Source organism: Rana temporaria, chromosome 10 (genome assembly GCF_905171775.1).
Source record: "Rana temporaria chromosome 10, aRanTem1.1, whole genome shotgun sequence".
Lineage (NCBI taxonomy): Eukaryota > Metazoa > Chordata > Amphibia > Anura > Ranidae > Rana > Rana temporaria.
Genome location: NC_053498.1, coordinates 146,971,284 through 146,997,841, shown reverse-complemented (window position 1 = coordinate 146,997,841; position 26,558 = coordinate 146,971,284). Strand labels below are relative to the sequence as shown.

Below are 26,558 nucleotides of genomic sequence, written 5' to 3'. Positions count from 1 at the left end.
TCTTGATTGGATCACTGCTGGTACTGGATCACCCCCCCCCCACAGACCTTTGCCTCCCCCCCCCCCCCCCCTTCCAGGATCCAGCAGATATCTCCTGGGCTGCTTGCTATTCCTCCTCCCCCTCCCTCCCCCTAGACTTCCTTTGAAAAAGCAAGAGGAGGGGGTCACCCCGAAGCCCGTCCACCTTAGTTGGATCACCTCCCATCCAGGATCCAGCAGCACTCCTGGGCTGCTCATTGCTGTCTCCTTCCTGGACCTTCTTCTAGGAGGACTGCACCCCAACACTTGAAGAGGGGGTCACCCCCCCCAAAGCCCATCCACCTTCACTGGACCACCACTGGATCACCTTCCCCCACCAAAGAACCAGCAGATCTCCTGGTCTGGACCTCCTTCCACGAGGACTGCACCCCAAAACTTGAAGAGGGGTCACCCCCCCCCCCCCCCAAAGCCCCATCCACCTTCCTCTGGTCCTGGATCACCCCACCTAACCACCCTCCCTTCAAAGACTCAGCAGCTCTCATTTGGCTTGCCACCCTCCCCCCCCTCTCTGGACCTCCTTCCTTGGACTGCACCCTAAAACTTGAAGAAGGATCACCCTAAAGTCCATCCACCTTCATCGGATCAACACCCCCGTCCCTAGGGGTCGTCTCTTCCCGTGCTAACCCTCCTCCCCCGCTCAGGACCCCCCTCCAGGAGGACAGCAAACCCCCCCCCCCCTTCATATTTTGAAAAGTGATTGCACCACTGGCATCCACACGGACTGGATCACCTCCTGTAGTGGATCTCACGGAACCCCCTTCAATGTTGGGGTGTCCCACAGCCTCCTGACCCCCCCTTCCCTCTCCAGGAGTCTTCAGAAGAAGATTGAAGCACAAGAGATCAAGGAGGGGTCATTCCAACCGACCACCTTGTCTGGACCCCCCCATCAAGATTCATTTTACAGAGGGGTTCCCCCCTGGGTCACTGAGCCCCCCCAAAGACCTCTCCCTTCCAGCCATGGATACCGCATCAACCTCAACTTTTGATTCAGAGGTAAGTTGATTATTTTATTATTGATCTGCATGCCTTACTACCCCCCCCCCCCCCATCTAGCATGTGCTCTGAGTACCCCCCCCCCCCCAGGATCTGTCTTCTCCCCCATGGCTGAGCTGCCTAAACACATCAACCCTCTGTGGCTGGCTGACCCATCTCTCATTACAACTTACGCCATCTTGTCCTTGCACACAAAAAAGTAAATTTGGTGGCAGATCTGATGCCCCCCCCTTCCCCTGGGGCAGGTGCCCCCCTTCCCCTGGGGCAGGTGCCCCCCCCCTCCCATATTCTCCCCGTTGCCTCCTCCAATCCCCCCCTTTATCTGGAGCTTTGAAGGCATTTTTATTGTCTGAGGATTGTGCTCTCCAGGTATGTGCCTGGCAGCTCGATCGCACACAACAGATCACCATCTTGGATCCAGTCCAAGCTCAGGACTCCGAGGCGTGACCCGCGTCTCTGGTTTTGGGGTGTAGATGGCACATTACTCTCGCCCCCTTACATTGGGGAGCTTAACTTGGTTGTGATCAGGGCTTGCTTGGGGGGGAGGGGTGGGTAGAAAAGAATGGGGTGCTCAGCAATGTACCCCGTCTAATACTATGACGCTATATAATGTCATTCTGTGATCGGTACCCCACTGGAATGTGGGGGTGACACCCCCCCCATCCGGATTGCCCCACTTTAGCTTTATAGAGCAAAGTCTTGTCCGAACAGCTGCTGGAAAATCTGATTGTCCTTGAAAATCAAGATTGGGGGGGTGTGGGGATGTAGATTGGAGGGTGTGGGGGAACGTAGATGGGGGTGCCATTGGATGGACCCCCCCTCTTCCCTCACATCAGCGGATCCCCAGAGACCTGCTGACCACCTCGAAGTTTGAGGTCCGACTTGACTCGAATTGAGGTCCAAGGTGCTGATCTTGGAGGTTGAACCAGCGTGAACCCCAAAACCTGATTTGCTAATTCAACCCCCCCCCCCCCTAAACCCAAAATGCAGAGATCGTCAACCCAAGCTTATGGAGAATTGCTGGCGGATGGGGTTTGCAGCTCAGCCAGACTACACCCACTCCCTTTAGTATTGCTAATAGATTTGGCTTTGTTTGTGGTGGGTGGTGTTGGGTGGGTGGGGGGGGGGGGTAGATCCTGGGTGCCGATCACTTTATATTTTTTTGAGGGGTGGACTGGCTCGATAAGCTTGGCCACCTGGGGCAGAGGGTGGCACTAGGGGGTTAGCCCCCCCTGCCCTGCGTAGCCCTCCCAGGTCTTGATCTTCGCCAGGCGAGCTTTCTTTCTTTTATTTAATTTTATTTTTTGTGATCTGCCAACAAAAAGTATATCATCGACGGTCGGGTGAGAGATCGTAACCCCCCCCCCCCCCCCAATGGGGGTGCATATCCTGCTGTGATCATAATGACTCGCTCTGCTACAGACTCCCCTCCCCCACTAAAGTGAAGAGGGATTATGATTTATAAAGCAGATGGACCCCCTCCATTGCAACGTTGTAGCTACAATCCAACCTTCAAATGGTTATTATATTGTCAGGCGGAGGAGTAGTGTAGATACGTTGTATCGGATGGGGGGGTTGATTCCCTTGTCTGATACATTGTATCAGTTGGGGGGGGGTTGATTCCCTTGTCTGATACATTGTATCGGTTGGGGGGTTGATTCCCTTGTCTGATACATTGTATCGGTTGGGGGGTTGATTCCCCTGTCTGATACGTTGTATCGGTTGGGGGGGGGGTTTGATTCCCTTGTCTGATACGTTGTATCGGTTGGGGGGGTTTGATTCCCTTGTCTGATAAGTTGTATCGGTTGGGGGGGTTTGATTCCCTTGTCTGATACGTTGTATCGGTTGGGGGGGTTTGATTCCCTTGTCTGATACGTTGTATCGGTTGGGGGGGTTTGATTCCCTTGTCTGATACGTTGTATCGGTTGGGGGGGGGGGTTGATTCCCCCTGTCTGATACGTTGTATCGGTTGGGGGGGGGGGTTGATTCCCCCTGTCTGATACATTGTATCGCTTGGGGGGGGGGGTTGATTCCCCCTGTCCTGATACATTGTATCGGGTGAGGGGGTTGATTCCCCCTGTCCTGATACATTGTATCGCTTGGGGGGGTTGATTCCCCCTGTCCTGATACATTGTATCGGGTGAGGGGGTTGATTCCCCCCTGTCCTGATACATTGTATCGGGTGAGGGGGTTGATTCCCCCTGTCCTGATACATTGTATCGGGTGAGGGGGTTGATTCCCCCCTGTCCTGATACATTGTATCGGGTGAGGGGGTTGATTCCCCCTGTCCTGATACATTGTATCGGGTGAGGGGGTTGATTCCCCCCTGTCCTGATACATTGTATCGGGTGAGGGGGTTGATTCCCCCCTGTCCTGATACATTGTATCGGGTGAGGGGGTTGATTCCCCCCTGTCCTGATACATTGTATCGGGTGAGGGGGTTGATTCCCCCCTGTCCTGATACATTGTATCGGGTGAGGGGGTTGATTCCCCCCCTGTCCTGATACATTGTATCGGGTGAGGGGGTTGATTCCCCCCTGTCCTGATACATTGTATCGGTTGGGGGGGGGGTTGATTCCCCCCTGTCCTCATACATTGTATCGGTTGGGGGGGTTGATTCTCCCTGTCCTCATACATTGTATCGGTTGGGGGGGGGGGGGTTATTCCCTCTGTCCTGATACATTGTATCGGTTGGGGGGGGGGCTTGATCAACCCCCCCCTGTCTGTCTGTTGGCGATTGTTACATAGTGACCGAGACACACGGGGGGGGGGGGGGCCCCTGAACTCTGCAGTGTACGGGGATTCTATATAAAACCCGGCGACTATATAAAAATCCTCCTGCAATCGGTCGCCGAAAAATCCTCTATCCGGTCTGTGGGTGGATTGTCGCAAAGTGACCGAGACGTGGGGGGGGGTCCCCTGGGAATCTTTTGCAATCGGTCGCCGATCGTCCCTCGATCCCCCCTTATTGTGGGTGATTGTCACCAAGACACGGGGGTGGGGAGGCTCTGCAGTGTAAATAGATCATATATATATATATATATATACACAGCTCTCTGCCTTTTTATATAAAACCCGACGACCTATAAAAAAAATATATCTTTTGCAATCAGTCGCCGATCGTCCCTCGATCCCGTCTGTGGGTGGGAGACGCCGCGGGGGGTCCCTGGGCTCTGTAGTGTACTGGGATTCTATATAAAACACGACGACTATAAAAATCTTTTGCAATCGGTCACCGATCGTCCCTCCACCCCCCCCCCCCTGTCTGTGGGTGATTGTTACAAAGTCACCGAGATGTGGGGGGGCTCTGCAGTGTAGAGATCATATTCACAGCTCTCTGCTTTTTTTTTCTTTTATTTTCTTTTTTTATATATATATTAAACCTGACAACCTATAAAAAGAAAAAAAGAATCTTTTGCAATCCGTCGCCGATCATCCCGCGATCCCCTGGGCGTCCCTTTCGCCATGCAGGGTGCAGATCGTTCGCCCCTCCCCCCCACCATTTCCAGTGCTGTGCAATAAAAAAAAAAAAAAAAACCTTGCTCATGGCTTTTTCAGGGTTAACCGTCAGTCATTGCTATCTCCTCCCACTTGGGGGCTTTCCTCTCTGGCCCCTCCCACTGTGTCACTAGGGCTATGGGTGTCCCTTTAGGGCTGCAGTCCCAGCGCTTGCTGTGTACGCAAGCTGCACCTTTCCCTCAAACCCTCCGGAGGGGGGGGGGGTGAGGCTCGCCTCTTTGGCAGCGGAAGGGTTAACCCCCGGGGTGACTCGCTCATCGGCGCCGGCCAGATCGTGATTTCTTTTGCGCCGGTTATTCGAAACGGGTGGCGTTGATCGCCTTTTATGATGCTCGGAGAGCCTTATTCTGGGAAGGGGGGGGGGGGGCGGGTGTTAAGTGGGGTTACCCCTAGCAACTGGATAATTGCAGACCGAATGGGCTTAAGGCTTCAGCGTCGGCGACTTTGCTTATTATTGTTTATTTTTATTTTTTTAAGAGCGTATTGTTGTGTTTATTGGAGGAAGTGATCGTAAATCAAACTTGATATGGATTTACCGGTGGCTGTGGGTTCCTCGCGTTGGCGACTGCAGCAGTATGCGCTCTCGGTATTGTGTATGTGGAGTGGAACGTCGCGTCTACATGGAGTGGGAAGTGGCACTCTAGACGTCGTCCAGATGGCCAGAGGAGTCCTGTCCTGGCAAGGTCTTCGGCGCGGTGTCTGGGGCGCGTGACGAGGCTTGCTTGGCAAAGCCAGCTGCTGCAGGGGGGGGGTATCTCCTCTGATCACGCCGTGATTTGCTTGACTCCAGAGGAACTACAGGTTCCAGCATTTCAGGGACTGTAGATCCTTCTTAGATTGGTGGTAACGGATGACCAAGCTGTTACCAAACCTCACGGGTCAGCCTGTCTTGGAGTAACATTTCTAGATTGGCAGATCAGGCCGTGTGGTGAGGCTCGCTTGGCAAAGCCAGCTGCTGCAGGGGGGGGTATCTCCTCTGATCATGCCGTGATTTGCTTGGCTCCAGAGGAACTACAGGTTCCAGCATTCCAGGGACTGTAGATCCTTCTTAGATTGGTGGTAACAGAGGACCAAGCTGTTACCAAACCTCACGGGTCAGCCCTTCTTGGAGTAACATTTCTAGATTGGCAGGTCGGGGCGTGTGGCGAGGCTCGCTTGGCAAAGCCAGCTGCTGCAGGGGGTATCTCCTATCGCGCCTCGCTCCATTTACCCCCCAGAGGAACTGCAAGTTCCAGCCTCCCAGGGACTGTGGATCCTTGATGGTCAAGCCTTTACCAAACCTCACGGGTCAGCCCGTCTTGGAGTAACGTTTTTACATTGGCTGGGTGGGCTTTTTCCCGTTGTCTTTGTCTTCTTGCTTCTGACTTCCCAGTTGCTGCTACAAATACGAGGGCCCTTTAATTTTCTCCAGAGCCTTCTCATTTATTACACACTGTGAATGCAGCAGGAGGAGTGAGACTTCAAATGGAAACTGGGTATGATGTTGCGGTGTTCAAGAAGCCAGTAGCTGGGTCTGTCCCTTTTTTTTTTTTTTAATCCATCCATTAGGGAATATTTTGGGTTGCCCTTTAGCTCATTATCCTAAACCAGGGTTCTCCATACTTTCCAATCAAAGGGCCAGTTTACGATCTTTCAGGCTTTATTATTCGTGGGAGGAATGGTGCCTCCAGCGTTGGTAGCAGTGGGAGGAATGGTGCCTCCAGCGTTGGTAGCAATGGGAGGAATGGTGCCTCCAGCGTTGGTAGCAGTGGGAGGAATGGTGCCTCCAGCGTTGGTAGCAGTGGGAGGAATGGTGCCTCCAGCGTTGGTAGCAGTGGAAGGAATGGTGCCTCCAGCGTTGGTAGCAGTGGAAGGAATGGTGCCTCCAGCGTTGGTAGCAGTGGGAGGAATGGTGCCTCCAGCGTTGGTAGCAGTGGGAGGAATGGTGCCCCCAGCGTTGGTAGCAGTGGGAGGAATGGTGCCTCCAGCGTTGGTAGCAGTGGGGAGGAATGGTGCCTCCAGCGTTGGTAGCAGTGGGGAGGAATGGTGCCTCCAGCGTTGGTAGCAGTGGAAGGAACGGTGCCTCCAGCCTTGGTAGCAGTGGGGAGGAATGGTGCCTCCAGCGTTGGTAGCAGTGGGGAGGAATGGTGCCTCCAGCGTTGGTAGCAGTGGGGAGGAATGGTGCCTCCAGCGTTGGTAGCAGTGGGGAGGAATGGTGCCTCCAGCGTTGGTAGCAGTGGGGAGGAATGGTGCCTCCAGCGTTGGTAGCAGTGGGGAGGAATGGTGCCTCCAGCGTTGGTAGCAGTGGGGAGGAATGGTGCCTCCAGCGTTGGTAGCAGTGGGGAGGAATGGTGCCTCCAGCGTTGGTAGCAGTGGGAGGAATGGTGCCCCCGTGGTTGGTAGCAGTGGGAGGAATGGTGCTCCCGTCGTCGGTAGCAGTGGGAGGAATGGTGCTCCCGTCGTCGGTAGCAGTGGGAGGAATGGTGCTCCCGTCGTCGGTAGCAGTGGGAGGAATGTTGCTCCCGTCGTCGGTAGCAGTGGGAGGAATGTTGCTCCCGTCGTCGGTAGCAGTGGGAGGAATGGTGCTCCCGTCGTCGGTAGCAGTGGGAGGAATGGTGCTCCCGTCGTCGGTAGCAGTGGGAGGAATGGTGCTCCCGTCGTCGGTAGCAGTGGGAGGAATGGTGCTCCCGTTGGTAGCAGTGGGGAGGAATGGTGCTCCCGTCGTTGGTAGTAGTGGGAGGAATGGTGCCTCCATCGTTGGTAGCAGTGGGAGGAATGGTGCTCCCGTCATTGGTAGTAGTGGGGGGAATGATGCTCCCGTCGTTGGTAGCAGTGGGAGGAATGGTGCCTCCATCGTTGGTAGCAGTGGGGAGGAATGGTGCCTCCATCGTTGGTAGCAGTGGGGAGGAATGGTGCCTCCATCGTTGGTAGCAGTGGGGAGGAATGGTGCCTCCATCGTTGGTAGCAGTGGGGAGGAATGGTGCCTCCATCGTTGGTAGCAGTGGGGAGGAATGGTGCTCCCGTTGGTAGCAGTGGGGAGGAATGGTGTCTCCATCGTCGGTAGCAGTGGGGGGAATGGTGCTCCCGTTGGTAGCAGTGGGAGGAATGGTGCCTCCATCGTTGGTAGCAGTGGGGAGGAATGGTGCCTCCATCGTTGGTAGCAGTGGGGAGGAATGGTGCCTCCATCGTTGGTAGCAGTGGGGAGGAATGGTGCTCCCGTTGGTAGCAGTGGGGAGGAATGGTGTCTCCATCGTCGGTAGCAGTGGGAGGAATGGTTCTCCCGTTGGTAGCAGTGGGAGGAATGGTGCTCCCAGGGCTGGATAAAGGCAGACAAAGGGCCACAAATTGGACCCCTTGCCTGCAGTCTGAAGAAGCCAGCCCTAGTCTGTTATTCATTGACTTTAGAAGGGAGAGGTAAAGTAACATTGTCTTTGTATCTAACATTTGAATGTTCTAGAAGGTTGAAGCTATTGAGGTGCAGAACCTACAAAGACTAGCGGTCACCTTGCTTGGGACTTGTAGTTCTTTCTTTAGTTGTTGGGGGGGGGGGGGTCCATAGCTCCCCTGGCTCTGCCATAGGTTGGTCTAACGGAGGTCCCGCTCCCTCTCACAGTGTGATTGTTTAAAAAAGACAAACCGTTCTCGAGTCGGTTGCAAGCCGACCATTGAGGTCCCTCAGATCCCGACGGCACTGAAAATGCATTCAAATGATATTTACCCATCTGCCAAAATGCAAACAGTTCAACGGAAAAACAAATCCATACAGCACAACCTTCTCATCCTGAATGCATCTGATAAAAATACAATACAAAAAAAAAAGGGGGGGGGGTTTACCTCGGTGCCTTGCTGTTGGCTCACTTTACATCTCAGATCTATGGGGGGGGGGGGGGGGGGAGGTCAGCCCCGTCTATGTATGCGTAGAACTGCATTGTGGTTTTCAGAACTGGTTCGACCAACCTGACCTCTCCCGATACACTGACAGACTAAGCACTGACCCAAAGTGTGAAACGCGTTGGCTGTTATCCCCATTTTTTGTTGCGTTATTGTAGTGCATTTTCTGTTCCGATTTTACAACAAAGATAACCAAAAGGTCTATTGGAGTGCGGCTGTCCATTTCTTCCAGCCTCTATCATTAGGCTAACACTGGGTGCGTTAACGCAAAGCGCATTGGCGTTCGTGTATATTGCGTCACGGCGGCCCAATCGTTGGGTCTTCCTAACGCATTACAATACCCCAAAAAAATTTACGTAGCTTTTTTTTTTTTTTTTTTTTTGTAAAGCCAGTGCACCGAGCGTTTGGGTACACCACCATAACGGGTTACGTGTGTATTTGCACAGGGCAAAGATGTGAACGCAGCCTAAGGGGTCAAAAAGCATTGGTAGTGAGTGGTAGATTAGGGAAACCCCAACCCTCCTCCCTGGGGGGGCGCACTTGGCAAACGAGGACAAATATGTCTGTTTGTCGGAGATCTTCCTCTACATAAGATCCAACATGCACGGGATCTTTCTGCCCCCCCCCCCCCCCCCAATGATGCCTCTTGTGTTAAATTAGTCATACAGAGAAAAAACGGTAAAGAGGGGGGGGGGGCTTTCACCGCCAACTGGGGGCTCATTATCATTTCATCCCCATAAGTCTCGTTATCCTGGGAACTCTTTTTATATTTCCTTTGTCATCCCCCCCCCCCCTCGTTGTCGGCCAATCGTTGCCATCGAAGAGCAGCTGAAGTAGCCTTGTTTACGTCCCTCGTTAAGGGGTCTTAAGGTAGCCAATCGTCTGACCCCCCCCCCCCCCCTCCTTGTTTTTGTCTCTGGGCATTAATCTAGTTTGGCTGATGTGGGGGTCTTGAGGAATGAAGGGACTTTTATTGTGTGGCCGTGTCACAATGGTGCCATTCTTGTGGTTCTCGCTCGGCTCTATGCACACCCAGTTACGGTCAGAGGGCCAATAAACATAATCGGGAAGGGGGGGGGGGGGTAGAACTGTAGACAGAGGCCTTTAATTGCACGTCTATCATGTGCGTAAGCGATTGGATTCGGGTATTTTCAGCAGATCGCCGCAAGGGGGGTCGTTGTGGTCGGGTCACTCGGTTCATGGCTGAAGTTGGAAAGTTCCTTTTTCATTTATTTATTTTTTATGTGTGGATTTTTTTGCTAATTTGCCCTTTGCTTGTTGATTTGGACAAATGACCGGCGTAAGATATTACTCAATCTGTAAGGCTGACCGGACGGTAGTTGCGAGTACTTTGGAAGTTTTAGGGCCCCCTTCCTCAAGACCATATGTACCACAGTATAGATCTCTCCCCCCCCCCCCCCCAGTACAGAATAAACCCCACTTAGTACAACCACCTGGCCCAGTACAGACTGATTAGTACAGTCCTCCTGCTCTGATTTTTGTCTAGGGCAAGGGTCCCCCTCAATACAGACCTCCCCAGTACATACACCCCCCCCCCCCCTCACCCAGTACAAAATCGGCAGACAGCCTTCCCTAGTACATACAGACTCCCCAATACAGCTGAACCCCAAGGAAGGGGGGGGGGAATCTGAAGTTACCCTTGAAGTGGGGTTCCTCCTGCACTGGTTTTTGTCTAGGGTGGGGTCCCCTGTCAATACAGACCTCCCCAGTAGATGCACCCCCCTTCCCCCAGTACAAAACCACCAATACAGACACCCTTCCCTAGTACATAATCCTCCAGTACAGAGACTGCTCAGTACAGACCCCCCCCCCAAGTATAGAGACCCCTCAGTACAGAGAGCCCCCTCCCCCAAGTACAGAGACTAGTCTGTAAACACCCCCAGTACAAAGACCCCCCCCCCCCCCAAGTATAGAGACCCCCTCATTACAGAGAGCCCCCCACAAGTACAAATACTCGTCAGTACAGAGTCCCCCACCCCCAAGTACAGACCCCCAGTACAGAGACTCCTCAGTACAGAGAACCGCCCCAAGTACAGAGACTCCTCAGTACAGACCCCCCCCAAGTATAGAGACCCCACAGTACAAAGACCCCCCCCCCCCCCCCCGTACGGAGACTAGTCAGTACAGAGACTCATCAGTACAGAGACCCCCCCCCCCAGTACATACACTCCCACCCAGTACAGAGACTCCTCAGTACAGACCCCCCCAAGTATAGAGACCCCTCAGTACAGAAAGCCCCCCACAAGTACAGAGACTCGTCAGTACAGAGACCCCCACCCCCAAGTACAGACTCTCCTCAGTACAAACTCCCAGTACAGAGACTCCTCAGTACAGACCCCCCCCAAGTATAGAGACCCCTCAGTACAGACCCCCCCCCCACCCCCAAGTACAGACTCTCCTCAGTACAAACTCCCAGTACAGAGACTCCTCAGTACAGACCCCCCCCCCCCAAGTATAGAGACTCCTCAGTACAGACCCCCCCCCACCCCCAAGTACAGAGACTAGTCTGTAAACACCCCCAGTACAGAGACCCCCACCCCCAAGTACACAGACTCCCCCAGTACAGAGACTAGTCAGTACAGACTCCCCCAGTACAGAGACTCGTCGGTAAAGACCCCAGTACAGAAACCCCCAGTACAGAGACTCATCAGTACAGAGACCCCCCCAGTACATACCCCCCCCCGTACAGAGACTCATCAGTACAGACCAACAGCCCCCCCCCAGTACAGACTCCAGTGGAAAAATCTGTTCCCCCTTGAAGCAGGCTTCCTCCTGCAATGCTCTCTTTATCTTGGTCCGGTGGCTCCAGTCAGTCGGAGGACCACATTGTATTTTATACAAATATTCATTGGGCAGAAACAAGCCAACTCTTCTTTTTTTTTTTTTTGCATCAGAAATTCCCCTTTCACATCCAACACCCCCCCCCCCCCCCCCCCCCCCCCCCCCACCACCCAATCGGATTTCTTGTGACCCGGGTATAATCTTGCAGGTGCCCATAGGCGTGACCCATCCAATCCAGACATTTACAGATATCGGTGTAAAAGTGATTGGTTGGAAAAACGTATCCAGTGTCTTTGTTTCTTCTGCACCCCCCCCCCATTTCTGCATGGCCCGAGTGTTCGTAGAGGCCGGACCCCTGTGAGATGATTGGGTGCTGACGATCCCTCTGGCTCCCTTTTTTGGATTTCCAGTGGTACAAATATCAGAGGGTGTTGGGACATACTGGCATGATCGGACCCCCCCCCCCCCCTCCAACACAACGGAGCGATCGACTAGGAGCTGCACATATAATTGTTGGCGGGGGTTCCCCTAGACTGGAAAGTTTGTTTTAAGGGTTTGTCCATATGGCAGGGATAAGCAATTAGCGGACCTCCAGCTGTTGCAGAACTACAAGTCCCATGAGGCATAGCAAGACTGACAGCCACAAGCATGACACTCAGAGGCAGAGGCATGATGGGACTTGTAGTTTTGCAACAGCTGGAGGTCCGCTAATTGCATATCCCTGCTCTAGGGCATGGGTCTTCAAACTATGGCCCTCCAGTTGTTCAGGAACTACAATTCCCATCATGCCCAGTCATGTCTGTAAATGTCAGAGTTTTACAATGCCTCATGGGATGTGTAGTTCTACAACAGCTGGAGGGCCGTAGTTTGAGGATCCCTGCTCTATGGTCTCTCTCCTAAATCTAGTGGGCGGAGCTGGGAACTCAATGTTTGCATTGGAGGTGCTGCCATGTAGTTGTAGTCCTCTGGTGATGGACTCCCTGCTGTGTTCAGCCATTTTGTTGAAGCCTTAGCTTTGTCCCCATGGAGACTTCTTCTAATCAGGGTTGTCTCTTGTCGGGAGGATCCCGGGGGAAGGAGAAGGGGCAGGAATTGTGTGCAAATGTCTCGGTGAGCGCCCGCGGTTCATGAAAGGGAGGGGGGGGGGAGAGAGGGATTGGCTGCTTATACTGTTTTTTATCAGTGCTTTGCATTCACAACCACAAATACCCCCCTCCCAGCTAAACAGTTTTGGCCTCAGGCAAAGATCAAAGAGAGTTTATCTTGCATGCTGACCCATTAAAACGTAATGCCCCCCCTCTTGGTGCCTTCCAAGAATGCCCCCCCTCTTGGTGCCTTCCAAGAATGCCCCCCCCTCTTGGTGCCTTCCAAGAATGCCCCCCCTCTTGGTGCCTTCCAAGAATGCCCCCCCTCTTGGTGCCTTCCAAGAATGCCCCCCCTCTTGGTGCCTTCCAAGAATGCCCCCCCTCTTGGTGCCTTCCAAGAATGCCCCCCCCCTCTTGGCGCCTTCCAGTAATACCCCTCCTCTTGGCGCCGTCCAGTAGTGCGCCCCCCTCTTGGCGCCGTCCAGTAATGCGCCCCCCTCTTGGCGCCGTCCAGTAATGCCCCCCCCCCCTTGCGCCGTCCAGTAATGCCCCCCCCCTCTTGGCGCCCGTCCAGTAATGCCCCCCCCCTCTTGGTGCCCGTCCAGTAATGCCCCCCCCCCCTCTTGGTGCCCGTCCAGTAATGCCCCCCCCCCTCTTGGTGCCGTCCAGTAATGCCCCCCCCCCCCTCTTGGTGCCGTCCAGTAATGCCCCCCCCCCCCTCTTGGTGCCGTCCCAGTAATGCCCCCCCCCTCTTGGTGCCCGTCCAGTAATGCCCCCCCCTCTTGGTGCCGTCCAGTAATGCCCCCCCCCTCTTGGTGCCGTCCAGTAATGCCCCCCCCTCTTGGTGCCGTCCAGTAATGCCCCCCCCCTCTTGGTGCCGTCCAGTAATGCCCCCCCCCCCTCTTGGTGCCGTCCAGTATTGCCCCCCTTGGTGCCGTCCAGTAATGCCCCCCCCCTCTTGGCGCCGTCCAGTAATGCCCCCCCCCCCCGGCACCGTCCAGTATTGCCCCCCCTCTTCGCACCGTCACGTATTGCCCCCCCCTCTCTGCGCCGTCCAGTAATACCCCCCCCTCTCGGCGCCGTCCAGTAATGCCCCCCCCCCGGCACCGTCCAGTATTGCCCCCCCTCTTCGCACCGTCACGTATTGCCCCCCCTCTCTGCGCCGTCCAGTAATACCCCCCCCCTCTCGGCGCCGTCCAGTAATGCCCCCCTCTCGGCGCCATCCAGTAATACCCCCCCCCTCTCTCTCGGCGCCGTCCAGTAATACCCCCTCTCGGCGCCGTCCAGTAATACCCCCCCCCTCTCTCTCGGCGCCGTCCAGTAATACCCCCCCCCCCCCTCTTGGCGCCGTCCGGTAATAAACTCCACCATCTTTGTGGTTTAATAACACACCACAGTGCCATGCGTTGTGATGTGTCGAGGGGGGGGGGGGGGGCACAATATTCCTGTGGTGCCCCAATATATCTGTGTGATCCCCATCCACAGTGTCGCGCTTCCAGGTTTTTACTCCCTCCTGACAACGTCTGCGCCATCTTTGTTCAGGTATCATTCAGGGTCACCATAAACCCCGCTTGCCTGCGCAGTTCTTGGCTGTGATCAGAAATGTCTGACGCAGATCAGCCCCCTGCTGTCGTGTCTCGCCTCGTGACTTACTACAAAGTTAAAATGTACCATCTGAGTGATCGCTGGGGGTGGGGGGGGGTTATTCCTCCTCCTGCTCCTCCTCCTCCTCCTCCTCCTCCTCCTCCTCCTCCTCCTCCTCCTGCTCCTCCTCCTCCTCCTCCTCCTCCTCCTCCTCCTCCTCCTCCTCCTCCTCCTCCTCCTCCTCCTCCTCCTCCTCCTCCTCCTCCGCCTGCCTGCAGCAGACTGCTGACACCATCGCAGCCTAGGCTCAGTCGCTGGACTGAAGCTCACAGGTGGGGGGAGAAGATCTTGTCTGGCTTGTTTCATATCCTCTGTAGTTCCAGGTTTGACCACAAGGGGCTCCATGGAGCGCTGATCGCTGTGGTTGTCATTGTGTGCTGAGCGCTGCGAATACATTCCGATGACAATGAGGACGCAATTGTCTTATTGTGTGTTCAATTCGTATGTCAGCGCTTGTTCATCGCATTGTGGGTTTTATTTATTTTGTTTTTTTAACTCTTTACGTTGATCATACAATTCCTATAATCAGCCATTGGATTGATCATACACCATTCTAAGGGGTTCCCACCATCCCTGTGCTGAGTGCCCGGGTCTGTACACCCGCTGTGCCCATTATGAGGGGTTCCCACCATCCCTGTGCTGAGTTCCCAGGTCTGTACACCCGCTGTGCCCATTATGAGGGGTTCCCACCATCCCTGTGCTGAGTTCCCGGGTCTGTACACCCGCTGTGCCCATTATGAGGGGTTCCCACCATCCCTGTGCTGAGCTCCCGGGTCTGTACACCCGCTGTGCCCCATTATGAGGGGTTCCCACCATCCCTGTGCTGAGCTCCCGGGTCTGTACACCCGCTGTGCCCATTATGAGGAGTTCCCACCATCCCTGTGCTGAGTTCCCGGGTCTGTACACCCGCTGTGCCCATTATGAGGAGTTCCCACCATCCCTGTGCTGAGTTCCCGGGTCTGTACACCCGCTGTGCCCATTATGAGGAGTTCCCACCATCCCTGTGCTGAGTTCCCGGGTCTGTACACCCGCTGTGCCCATTATGAGGAGTTCCCACCATCCCTGTGCTGAGTTCCCGGGTCTGTACACCCGCTGTGCCCATTATGAGGAGTTCCCACCATCCCTGTGCTGAGTTCCCGGGTCTGTACACCCGCTGTGCCCATTATGAGGAGTTCCCACCATCCCTGTGCTGAGTTCCCGGGTCTGTACACCTGATGTGTTTGGGTCATTGTAATTGCCATGTGTGTGTTTTGCTGTCCCTCCTCTAAGGATGGGGGAGCAGGGGGGGGGGGGTAGGGTTGTGGTGGAAGAAATCAGCTGTTGGTACTGAAACAGTTAACTGTTGAACGCTCACACTCTGTATTTCCTACAAGTACTCATTGGCTCCCCCATGTGGCGGGTCCCCGGTACTGCGTACGACATGCACAAGACACCCGGATCGAGTTGCACAACTCGGCGAACGTTTCACAAATCACCGGTGTGATCTGCAGATACATTTCCACAGATCTGTGTCCAGAGAACACCGCGCCACACACGGTGGAAATCGCGTTTGTTGCCGGTTCCGGCGTGTTGGAGTGTTCAGTATAATGGGAGTTTGTTGGGGGAGGGGGGGGGGCATTATTGTTTACAGGATATTTATAGCCGTACAGATGTGTCTTGTTTTCGCTCTCATTTTCTGTTCGTGATTGGGATTTGTCTGAGAACAGATTGGGGGTCACTTACCAAAACCTGGCGAGTGCGAAATCTGGGGCAGCTCTGCCTGGGAGCCAATCAGCTTTTTCATCTAAGCTTTGGCAAAACCTGGAAGCTGATTGGCTCCCATGCAGAGCTGCACCAGATTTTGCACTCTCTAGTTTTAGTTAATCCCCCCCCGCTGTGTGTGCGTCCTCCAATCTGTTATAAGTGGGGTCATCATCCATAGAACTGGAACTCACCGCGCGACTTTTGTTTCCTCTTCAGGACGGAACGCCGAACTACCAGCGGAGGAGGACGGTGGAGGATTTCAATAAGTTCTGTACGTTTGTCTTGGCCTATGCCGGCTACATACCGTACCCAGAAGAGGTAAGATACTGTTGTGTGTGAGTGTCTGCGGGTCTCCACAAAGATGGCCGCTCGGGGAAGAGCTGGGTTGGGTTCATCAAGCTTTATTGCTGACATTAGTACATGTACAGACGCACAACATTATTACACTGTCGGTGGTCTCCGAAGTGGGGGGGCACACAATAGCAGAATGTCTTTGTGTAGGAGAAAGTACCCCCTGATGTGTATTAACCACTTCCCTACCGTATGACATCATATGACATCCTGGACTTTAGTGGGGGATGGGTGAAGCTACCGACTTCATTCAGATATCCTTCTTTTCAGCCAGCGATTCATGAAACCATTTTTTGGGTGTCTGCTAAAATATATATATATATATATATATATATATATATATATATATATATATATATATATATATATATATATAATATATATATATATATATTTTATATATATTTATTGGCGTATAACACTCACTTTTTTTTACCCTGAAAATGGAGGGTAAACTGTGTCTGCGTGTTATACGCAGGGGGCTTTGGAAGTTTTTTTTTCCTGAAACTTCCCTCTTAAAGTTAGGGTGCGTGTTTTACACCGATAAATACGGTATATATAATGTTTGGGGGTTCTGAGTAATTTTCTATAAAAAAAAATTATGATTTTTACATGGAGGAGAGAAGTGCCAGGATAGGTCGCTAGGGAAGGAGTTAATGTAGTGAGGGTCGCGGGTTCACTTTGAACACGCCTGTGTGGTGTAATAGGAAGTTTGTTGTTACTTATCTGTTTGGCAGAAAGAAATACAGTAGAGTTGTAATATAGTCGCCATTGACATTCTTCTGCGGTGACGCAGCATTGATGAAATTACTTCGCTGCTGATTTGATTATCTATGGCTCTTCACATATGAGGGGGATGGGTGATCACGCGGCATTATATGACAAAAAGATGTAAACATGTAGAGCCCCAGAGGCTAGATTTTTTTTATTTTTTATATATATATTATATTATATTGTATTGTCTCTCTCAAAACCTTGGTTTGAGAGTAACTTGGTTTGAGAGCGTTTTGCAAGACAAGCAAGCAAATGTTTTAATACATTTTGCCTTGATATACAAGCGATGTCTTGATATAAGAGTAGCGTCATGTCACAACTGAGTATAAAAAAAGAAGAGAGGCTCCTCCAAGTGTAGCAATATGGTTACATTTAATGAAGGGACAACATTTAGCAACTTATTGCTACACTAAGACTCGGTTCACACCGGGGCGACACGACATAGCAATGGATTTGAAGACACCAGGGAACGGTCCACCACTGGAGCGTAGGGGAGGGGAGCGGAGGATCAGGTAAGTATTTCTACGATTTACAGCCCCCTAGACCTAAAATGAATATTTAAGCCTTTCAATGGTTACCAGTATAAGGTGAATCACCAGCGGGTGTGCAGACTGTAATAAACACTTTACAAAGCTTATAACCCCCATCTCCCTCCTCTCAGCTAAATAAACCAAAAAGATTTGGCTAGAGATCCACGTACCTTACGTATTTTTCGGGGGTGATTAATGATCTTTTTATGTTGTTTCCTCCAGGAGACTCCACTCCGAGCCGGGTCCAGCCCTCCGAACAGCACAGGAAGCACCGTGGACAGCGACAGCTGGGACTCCAGGTTCCAAGACATCCCGAGCACAGAGGTCCTCCCAATCAAAAAACGAAGACATTTTGGGGAGCTGAAACATGAACGCTCCTATCCTTCCATGATGAAACACTCCAAGTTCAGCGGTTTCCTCCTGGAACGGAAAAAGCTCGACAAAATCAAGAAAAAGAAAAAGCTGAAGAAGAAAGAACAGCAAATGGTGAAGGAGGAGGAGGAGCAGTACCTCCAAACCGTCATAAAACTGGAGCCGGAGAACCCCTATCCAGGAGAGTTCATTCCACCTCCAATCCCAGACCACCCACTGGACCTCAAGATGTCCCCGCCGCACCTCAAGATGTCCCCGCCGCACCTCAAGATGTCCCCGCCGCACCTCCCGCCGCACCTCAAGATGTCCCCACCGCACCTCCCGCCGCACCTCAAGATGTCCCCGCCGCACCTCAAGATGTCCCCGCCGCACCTCAAGATGTCCCCGCCCCACGAGATGGAGGAGCCGATGCTGGAGAGCTGTAATAACAGTATGGACAGTGCATCCATGACCATGGTCTCTGACGACATGGATGAGATAAAGACTGAGTACACAGAGGTGAACCTGGGGAAACGAACGGTCATACGACAGGGAAAGCAGGTGGTGTTCCGGGATGAAGACGGCTCAGGCAACGATGAGGATATCATGGTGGATTCAGGTAAATGTTAGCAGCCTGTGGTAGAGCTTTTCTAGCAGTTGTATTGCAAAGTCCAGCTTGGCTGGTATGTCCCATTTCTTGTGTGGTTTCTGGTTGGGTAAATCTCAGTTTTTTTTGCTTATTTAGCTTCCCTTGGATCTGGGTAGAGTAGATATTTTCCACCAGAACTCAGTTTTTCCCAACTGCACAAAGCCAGGTGAGGAAGTCACGCATTGGATTTTCCCCTCTTGGGGAAAGGCCTTCACCCTCATAATGGGCTTGTCGGAGAGGATGGCCACCAATCAATGAGGCTGAGAACAGAAGTTTGATCTGATTGGTGACCCAGGGACAATACTGACACACGGATAGATCACCCCCTCTCCAGTTGACACCCCTGACCACCCAGAGTTGGAAAAACAAAAATTGGTTCAGATACCCAGCAAGTCGCATGTCGTGAAAAATACCATTGTTCCCTGTATTCCGAACCTCTTTTATATTGTAATGAAGGAGAAATTATATTCTCTGGCTTTCCTGTCTGTATATTGGTTAAAGGGAAACTTTTCCATTCCCCAATCATATAAAGCCGGGGTCTAAACAAAGGGCCAGTTTTCTGTCCTTCAGACTTTAGGGGAACCGGACTGTGGCCATTGGGAATAGAAATTGTTCTGGCATCAGAGGGAGTAAAAACTTAATCTTTGGCGTCAAAGGGAGAAATGGTGCGGCGCCCCATGGTTAAAGTTTGTAACAGGAATTATGCCCCACTGTTGGTGGGAGGAATGGCGCCCCCTTCGTAGGTGTCGGTGGGAGGAATGGCGCCCCCTTCGTAGGTGTCGGTGGGAGGAATGGCGCCCCCTTCGTAGGTGTCGGTGGGAGGAATGGCGCCCCCTTCGTAGGTGTTGGTGGGAGGAATGGCGCCCCCTTCGTAGGTGTCGGTGGGAGCAATGGCGCCCCATTCGTAGGGGTCGGTGGGAGCAATGGCGCCCCCTTCGTAGGGGTCGGTGGGAGCAATGGCGCCCCCTTCGTAGGGGTCTGTGGGAGCAATGGCGCCCCCTTCGTAGGGGTCTGTGGGAGGAATGGCGCCCCCTTCGTAGGGGTCGGTGGGAGGAATGGCGCCCCCTTCGTAGGGGGTCTGTGTCCCCCCCCCCCCCGGCGTTGTCCTTGGCCGCCTGTCCTTTGGTCCCTATCTTGGGCACCCAGGGAAGAAATAAAAGGTTTAAGTGTTGTAGTGCCTAACCAGCTGAGAGAGCACTGGTTGCCGGTGACGGTTTTGACCTCATGTCTGATTGTACGAGCGGATGTTCTCCTGGCAGCAGGAAGCGTGATAGACTGCGTTTTCCTCTTCAGAATAAGCAGAAGTGAACCTGTAGGAAATTGCTGCAAGCTTGGTTGCGTAACTTTGATGGTTTTTATTTGTTTGTTATTATCGGCGACATCTGCGCTTTTAAAGGAAGACACTGGTGTAATGGCAGTCTATTTTTTTTTTTTTTAAACAAGTGGCTAATGAACATGTAATATCCAGCCAGTTCATGTGTTTTATAATGAAAAAGGGGTTCCAGGCAATGCAGTCTGGAGATATTCAGTTTTTGATGTGATCCTCTGTGTGGTGCAGGCAATACCTGGAAAAACTGATATGTCTTGAACCTCATACTGTGCACCACAACCTAACAAATCCCACCCTACCCTTCTGCAGATGCATGCTTATTGCCATCTTATTCCCGCAGCCTCCTGTGTTTGTTGACATCCAGCTCCATAAGTTGTCTGTCACTGGCTGCGTCTGTGCAATGCTCTCCTGGCTGGTAGATGGAGGTTCATGGCCCTTTATAAAGTTCTGTGGGGCTCGTCTCCCTGCGTCTTCAGGAAGAGGGATGGAGGTAGATGGGCACCATAAAAGTCTATGGGGCTTGTGTCTTCCAGCTGGAAGATGGAGGTAGGTGGGCACCATAAAGGTCTGTAGGGTTGGTCTCCTGTTGGAAGGGGGATGGAGGTAGATGGGCACCATAAAAATCTATGGGGCTTGTGTCTTCCAGCTGGAAGATGGTGGTAGTTGGGCACCATAAAGGTCTGTAGGGTTCGTCTCCCTGTGTCTTCTGGAAGGGGGATGGAGGTAGATGGGTACCATAAAAGTCTATGGGGCTTGTGTCTTCCAGCTGGAAGATGGAGGTAGTTGGGCACCATAAAGGTCTGTAGGGCTCGTCCTTGGTGTGTCTTCTGGAAGAGGGTTGGAGGTAGATGGGCACCATAAAGGTCTATGGCACCATAAAGGTCTGTAGGGCTCGTCCTTGGTGTGTCTTCTGGAAGAGGGTTGGAGGTAGATGGGCACCATAAGTCTATGGAGCTTGTGTCTTCCAGCTGGAAGAGGGAGGTAGTTGGGCACTATAAAGGTCTGTAGGGCTCGTCCTTGGTGTGTCTTCTGGAAGAGGGATGGAGGTAGATGGGTACTATAAAGGTCTGTAGGGTTAGTCTCCCTGTGTCTTCTGGAAGGGGGATGGAGGTAGATGGGCACCATAAAGATCTATGAAGCTTATGTCTTCCAGCTGGAAGATAGAGGTAGTTGGGCACCATAAAGGTCTGTTGGGCTCGTCCTTGGTGTGTCTTCTGGAAGAGGGTTGGAGGTTGATGGGCACCATAAAAGTCTATGGAGCTTGTGTCTTCCAGCTGGAAGATGGAGGTAGTTGGGCGCCATAAAGGTTTATGGGGGTTGTCTCCTTGTGCCTCCTGGCTGGAAGGAGGCGTTAGGATGGACCCCATCAGAGACTACTGCCTAGGCATGGCTAGTGAGAGAGACCTTGTGACTCTGGATATCTACAAACACAGGAGGCTGTGGGGTCTGTTGGGTCGGTGGATGGGGACCAAATGTACTTATTCTTTTAAAATAAGGCAGCTAAAGTTTGTTGGCGTTTACTAAATGAGATATGATGCTAAATTGTGTCACATGATCCTTGGTACCACCAAATAAAACGTCAAAGTGAATTGCTTGGCATTGTAGATTATATGGCTAAACGTGTGGACACCCCTATAGAGTCCATGTGTACAAAGCCAGCTCCATACAGAAATGGTTTGATCGGTTTGGTGTGGAGGAACTTGAGTGTCCTTCAGAGCCCGGACCTCAACCCTACTGAACACCAGTGGGATGAACTGGAACACTGAATGTTGGTAGGTCTTCTCTTTTTTAAAGGGAAACATTTCTCAGACACACTCCAAAATCCTGTAAAAATTCTCCCTATAAGAATGGAGGATGTTGTAGCTACAAAGAGGACCAACTCCATATTAATGACCGTGGTTTTGGAATGGTTTGCACAAAAAGCTTATAGAAATGCGATGGTTGGGTGTCCACAAGCTTTTGGCCATGATATGTACATGTTTGAATGCTAGGCAGCATTCGCTTTTCAGAAAAGTTCTTTCATGGTGTTGCGTAATACTTATTAAGGGGCAAATGAGAGAAGGAAGCACTCGCATTGCCACATCCGCAAATTTAGAGAGGAAACCTAAAAAAAGGATATACTCGAAGCGAAACCATAGGCCAGACTTTAGAGGCATAAACAACAATGAGGAAGTAGAAAAAAATAACAATATTTATTGAAAAAAAAATACATGATATAGTTAGAAGTGTTCAACAGGATAAAAATCATATAAAATTATACAATTTTGGTACAGTGAGCCCTTGTGCGACAACGCGTTTCACTGTTTGGGCTATAGTGGTGTATAGTGGTGTGAGGAAGTCACCATCATCTGTTTTAATGGGGTGATGAAACATCCACCATTATCTATGTTTAATGAGGTGATGAAATGTCTACCATCTATGTAGAATGGGGTGAGAGAGCCTCCATCATCCTCTACGTAGAATGGGGCGAGGAAACGTCAACCAATCCTCTACATAGAATGGGGTGAGGAAACGTCAACCCTCCTCTACGTAGAATAGGGGGGGGGGGGGGGACGTCAACCATCCTCTACGTAGAATGGGGCGAGGAAACGTCAACCATCCTCTACGTAGAATGGGGCGAGGAAACGTCAACCATCCTCTACGTAGAATGGGGCGAGGAAACGTAAACCATCCTCTACGTAGAATGGGGCGAGGAAACGTCAACCATCCTCTACGTAGAATGGGGCGAGGAAACGTCAACCATCCTCTACGTAGAATGGGGCGAGGAAACGTCAACCATCCTCTACGTAGAATGTGGCGAGGAAACGTCAACCATCCTCTACGTAGAATGTGGCGAGGAAACGTCAACCATCCTCTACGTAGAATGGGGTGAGGAAACGTCAACCATCCCCTACGTAGAATAGGGGGGGGGAAACGTCAACCATCCTCTACGTAGAATGGGGCGAGGCAACGGCAACCATCCTCTACGTAGAATAGGGGGGGGAAACGTCAACCATCCTCTACGTGGAATGGGGCGAGGCAACGGCAACCATCCTCTACGTGGAATGGGGCGAGGAAACCTCAACCGTCCTCTACGTAGAATGGGGCGAGGCAACGTCAATCAATCCTCTACATAGAATGGGGTGAGGAAACGTCAACCCTCCTCTACGTAGAATGGGGGGGGGGGGGGGGGGACGTCAACCATCCTCTACGTAGAATGGGGTGAGGAAACGTCAACCATCCTCTACGTAGAATGGGGAGAGGAAACGTCAACCATCCTCTACGTAGAATGGGGCGAGGAAACGTCAACCATCCTCTACGTAGAATGGGGCGAGGAAACGTCAACCATCCCCTACGTAGAATGGGGCGAGGAAACGTCAACCATCCCCTACGTAGAATGGGGCGAGGAAACGTCAACCATCCTCTACGTAGAATGGGGCGAGGAAACGTCAACCATCCTCTACGTAGAATGGGGCGAGGAAACGTCAACCATCCTCTACGTAGAATGGGGCGAGGAAACGTCAACCATCCTCTACGTAGAATGGGGCGAGGCAACGTCGACCATCCTCTACGTAGAATGGGGAGAGGAAACGTCAACCATCCTCTACGTAGAATGGGGAGAGGAAACGTCAACCATCCTCTACGTAGAATGGGGCGAGGAAACGTCAACCATCCTCTACGTAGAATGGGGCGAGGAAACGTCAACCATCCCCTACGTAGAATGGGGTGGGGAAACGTCAACCATCCCCTACGTAGAATGGGGTGGGGAAACGTCAACCATCCTCTACGTAGAATGGGGAGAGGAAACGTCGACCATCCTCTACGTAGAATGGGGCGAGGAAACGTCGACCATCCTCTACGTAGAATGGGGCGAGGCAACGTCGACCATCCTCTACGTAGAATGGGGCGAGGAAACGTCGACCATCCTCTACGTAGAATGGGGCGAGGAAACTTTCGACCATCCTCTACGTAGAATGGGGCGAGGAAACTTTCGACCATCCTCTACGTAGAATGGGGCGAGGCAACGTCGACCATCCTCTACGTAGAATGAGGCGAGGCAACGTCGACCATCCTCTACGTAGAATGGGGCGAGGAAACGTCAACCATCCCCTAGGTAGAATGGGGCGAGGAAACGTCAACCATCCCCTAGGTAGAATGGGGCGAGGAAACGTCGACCATCCTCTACGTAGAATGGGGCGAGGAAATGTCGACCATCCTCTACGTAGAATGGGGCGAGGAAATGTCAACCATCCCCTAGGTAGAATGGGGCGAGGAAATGTCAACCATCCCCTACGTAGAATGGGGTGAGGAAACGTCAGCTATCCCCTACGTAGACTGGGGCGAGGAAACGTAAACAATGTCCACCAATGGGGGGGGGGGGGGTGTGAGGAAACCTCCACCCTCCATGTATGATGGCGTGAGGAAATGTCCACCATCCCCTATGTAGAATGGGGTGAGGAAATGTCCACCATCCCCTATGTATATGGGGTGAGGTAACGCCCACCAACACACAGTATGTATTTAGGTGTATATTTTAGTGATGAGAAGTTTGTAATGTGCGTCTACAATGTATATATTTTTCTGTTTTTCAGATGACGAATCCTGGCACCTCGTCACATGCTTTTGCATGAAGCCGTTTGCCGGTCGGCCGATGATCGAGTGTAATGAGTGCAATACTTGGATCCACCTCTCCTGTGCCAAAATCCGCAAGTCCAACGTTCCAGAGATTTACGTTTGTCAAAAGTGCCGAGACACGAAATTCGACATCCGGCGATCAAACCGCTCGCGCATGGGATGTAGGAAGTTATTTCTGGACTGAAAAAAAAAAAAAACAATAATAATAATAATTTATAGAGAAGTGATCGGTGTGTAGAGACGATAAGCCGCAACAGACGCACAAAGGACATTTTTATGTTTCCATCCGGCACACTTTTACAGACAATGGTTGGTTTTCGGTTTATTTTTGATGGCCCAGGCGGAGAAGTGGGAGTCCATGTGGCGACTGCTGTCTGTGGGACAAAAAAAAACAGGCGGCTGGTGTTTTTTTTTTTTTTTTATACCGATTTCCGCAGGGCACCGCGGGGGTTATTATAGGCCTATGATGAGACTTTACGTTAATAATCGCCCGTATCGCCAACGGTGTAGACCAAAATGATGGACGGAATTTTCAACCGCCCAGGGACGGGACGGGACTGTCGCCGAGTAAAGTTTATTTTGTTAACCTTGCAGTTGAACTTTAGTTTTGTAGTCCTATAAAAAGCCACAGTTGGCTGTAGAAGACCAGATTATATGAAGAAAATCTTGTGTGAATGTGATTTTTTTGTTTTTTTGTTTTGTTTTTCAGTTTCTTTGCGTTTCTTTGAACCTTCTGCCCAGAAGACATTTCTTGCACATGGGACCGGGAAAAAGCAGCTTGCTGTAAATAAGTGCTAAATAGAAAAACTATAATTTCCCAATAAATGTTTATTTTCACTCCCTCGTGGGTGGTCAGTAACATTTTATATGGCTTTTAGTTTAAAGTAGAACCATCATGGAGGCCGACGTGTAAAGGGTGGGGGGGGGGGGTTGTCTTCAGCCTTATCACCAGGGACTAGTGGGTCTTGGAGGACATGCTGGATCTGTTGGACCCAGCGGTAGAATGTGGCTTTTATCTTCTGCTGGTCGGTTTGTTTTTATAAAAGTCTTCCATTTTCTTAGAAAAGGGTGAAACTTTCCACCCCTCAGGCTACCAGTTCAATGTCCAGCTTGGGACCTCTCCTGTTCTCCTAGCCTACAGGTTCTCCTAGCCTACAGGTTCTCCTAGCCTACAGGTCCTCCTAGCCTACAGGTTCTCCACCACAATGCTTTGCAGTTTTTAGGCATCACCTCCTATGCTTGGAGGTTGGTTTTCATTAGCAGATGGAGACCTTCCTTAAAAAAATGGAAAACCCATCCTGATTGGCTGTTTTTTTAAGCAGGGCACGCCTGTTGACTGGCCGATGTATTCCTTCACCTCCATACCGTACTCTAGTGTCATCTACTATAACCATCACAGCTGTAGGTACACGTCTCCAGTATCTGTTCCTCCCCCCCACACAGGTCAGCGCAATTTAATGTGATGTCGCATGAAGCTTAAAACCAACTTTATTGTTCCAGCACAATAAAGGACAACCCCCGCCCAGCACCTTATACGGCCACGTTTCAGCATCCAATTAGGGCTGTAGAAGCTCCCAGTGGAGGGGTGAAATGTGGGGTGTACTCTATTGTGCTGGAACAATAAAGTTGGTTTTAAGTTTCTTGGAAATAGCGGTGTGTGGCGTCACATTGGCCTGTATTCCAGCCGTGTGGGGAAAACCACATATAACAGTGAACCTCAGCACCCCGGATGTTTTGGAACTACATTTCCCATGATGCTCCACTACACTGCAGAGTGCATGAGCATCATGGGAAATGTATTTCCGAAACACTAAACGCTTGCCAACCCGCTCACAGTAAATGTACTGTGAGCGGGTGGCAGGTGCAGGCATGGCAGCGTACATGTATACTGCCAGCCTCCTTCAGGGTTTAGGACCTGCAGGCGCGCACCCAGAACTCTGTGTGCATAGGAACAGCGATCTGGCTGTTTCTTCTCCCTGCAAAGCGGGGAGAAAAAACAGCCAGATCTGTGAGTAAAAACAGCATACATTACACATTGTTGGGCACACCATTAACCCCCTTGATTGCCCCTAGAAGTTAACTAGGGTTGTCCCGATACAACTTTTTTTTTTTTTTTTTTAGGACCGAGTACAAGTACCGATACTTTTTTTAAAAAATGCAGCCGTGTCCCTAAATGCAGCCGCTCTCCTCTCCTCCATACCCGAGGACTGCTCTGCTCCGCTCTCCACCCGCTTTCGGGGGGGGGGGGGGGGGGAGAGTATCGG

The 26,558-nt window shown here is 51.8% G+C and overlaps 1 protein-coding gene across 1 annotated transcript; it reads left to right on the top strand.

The window, feature by feature from the left end:
* Positions 1–441: 441 nt before the first annotated feature.
* PHF13 (PHD finger protein 13) lies at positions 442–25,138 on the top strand. Its single transcript, XM_040326496.1, has 4 exons — positions 442–1,032; positions 15,912–16,013; positions 17,573–18,320; positions 24,252–25,138. The coding sequence occupies exons 1-4, from the start codon at positions 997–999 to the stop codon at positions 24,476–24,478; spliced, it is 1,113 nt and encodes a 370-aa protein (XP_040182430.1). The 5' UTR covers positions 442–996; the 3' UTR covers positions 24,479–25,138.
* The last annotated feature ends 1,420 nt before the right edge of the window (positions 25,139–26,558 follow it).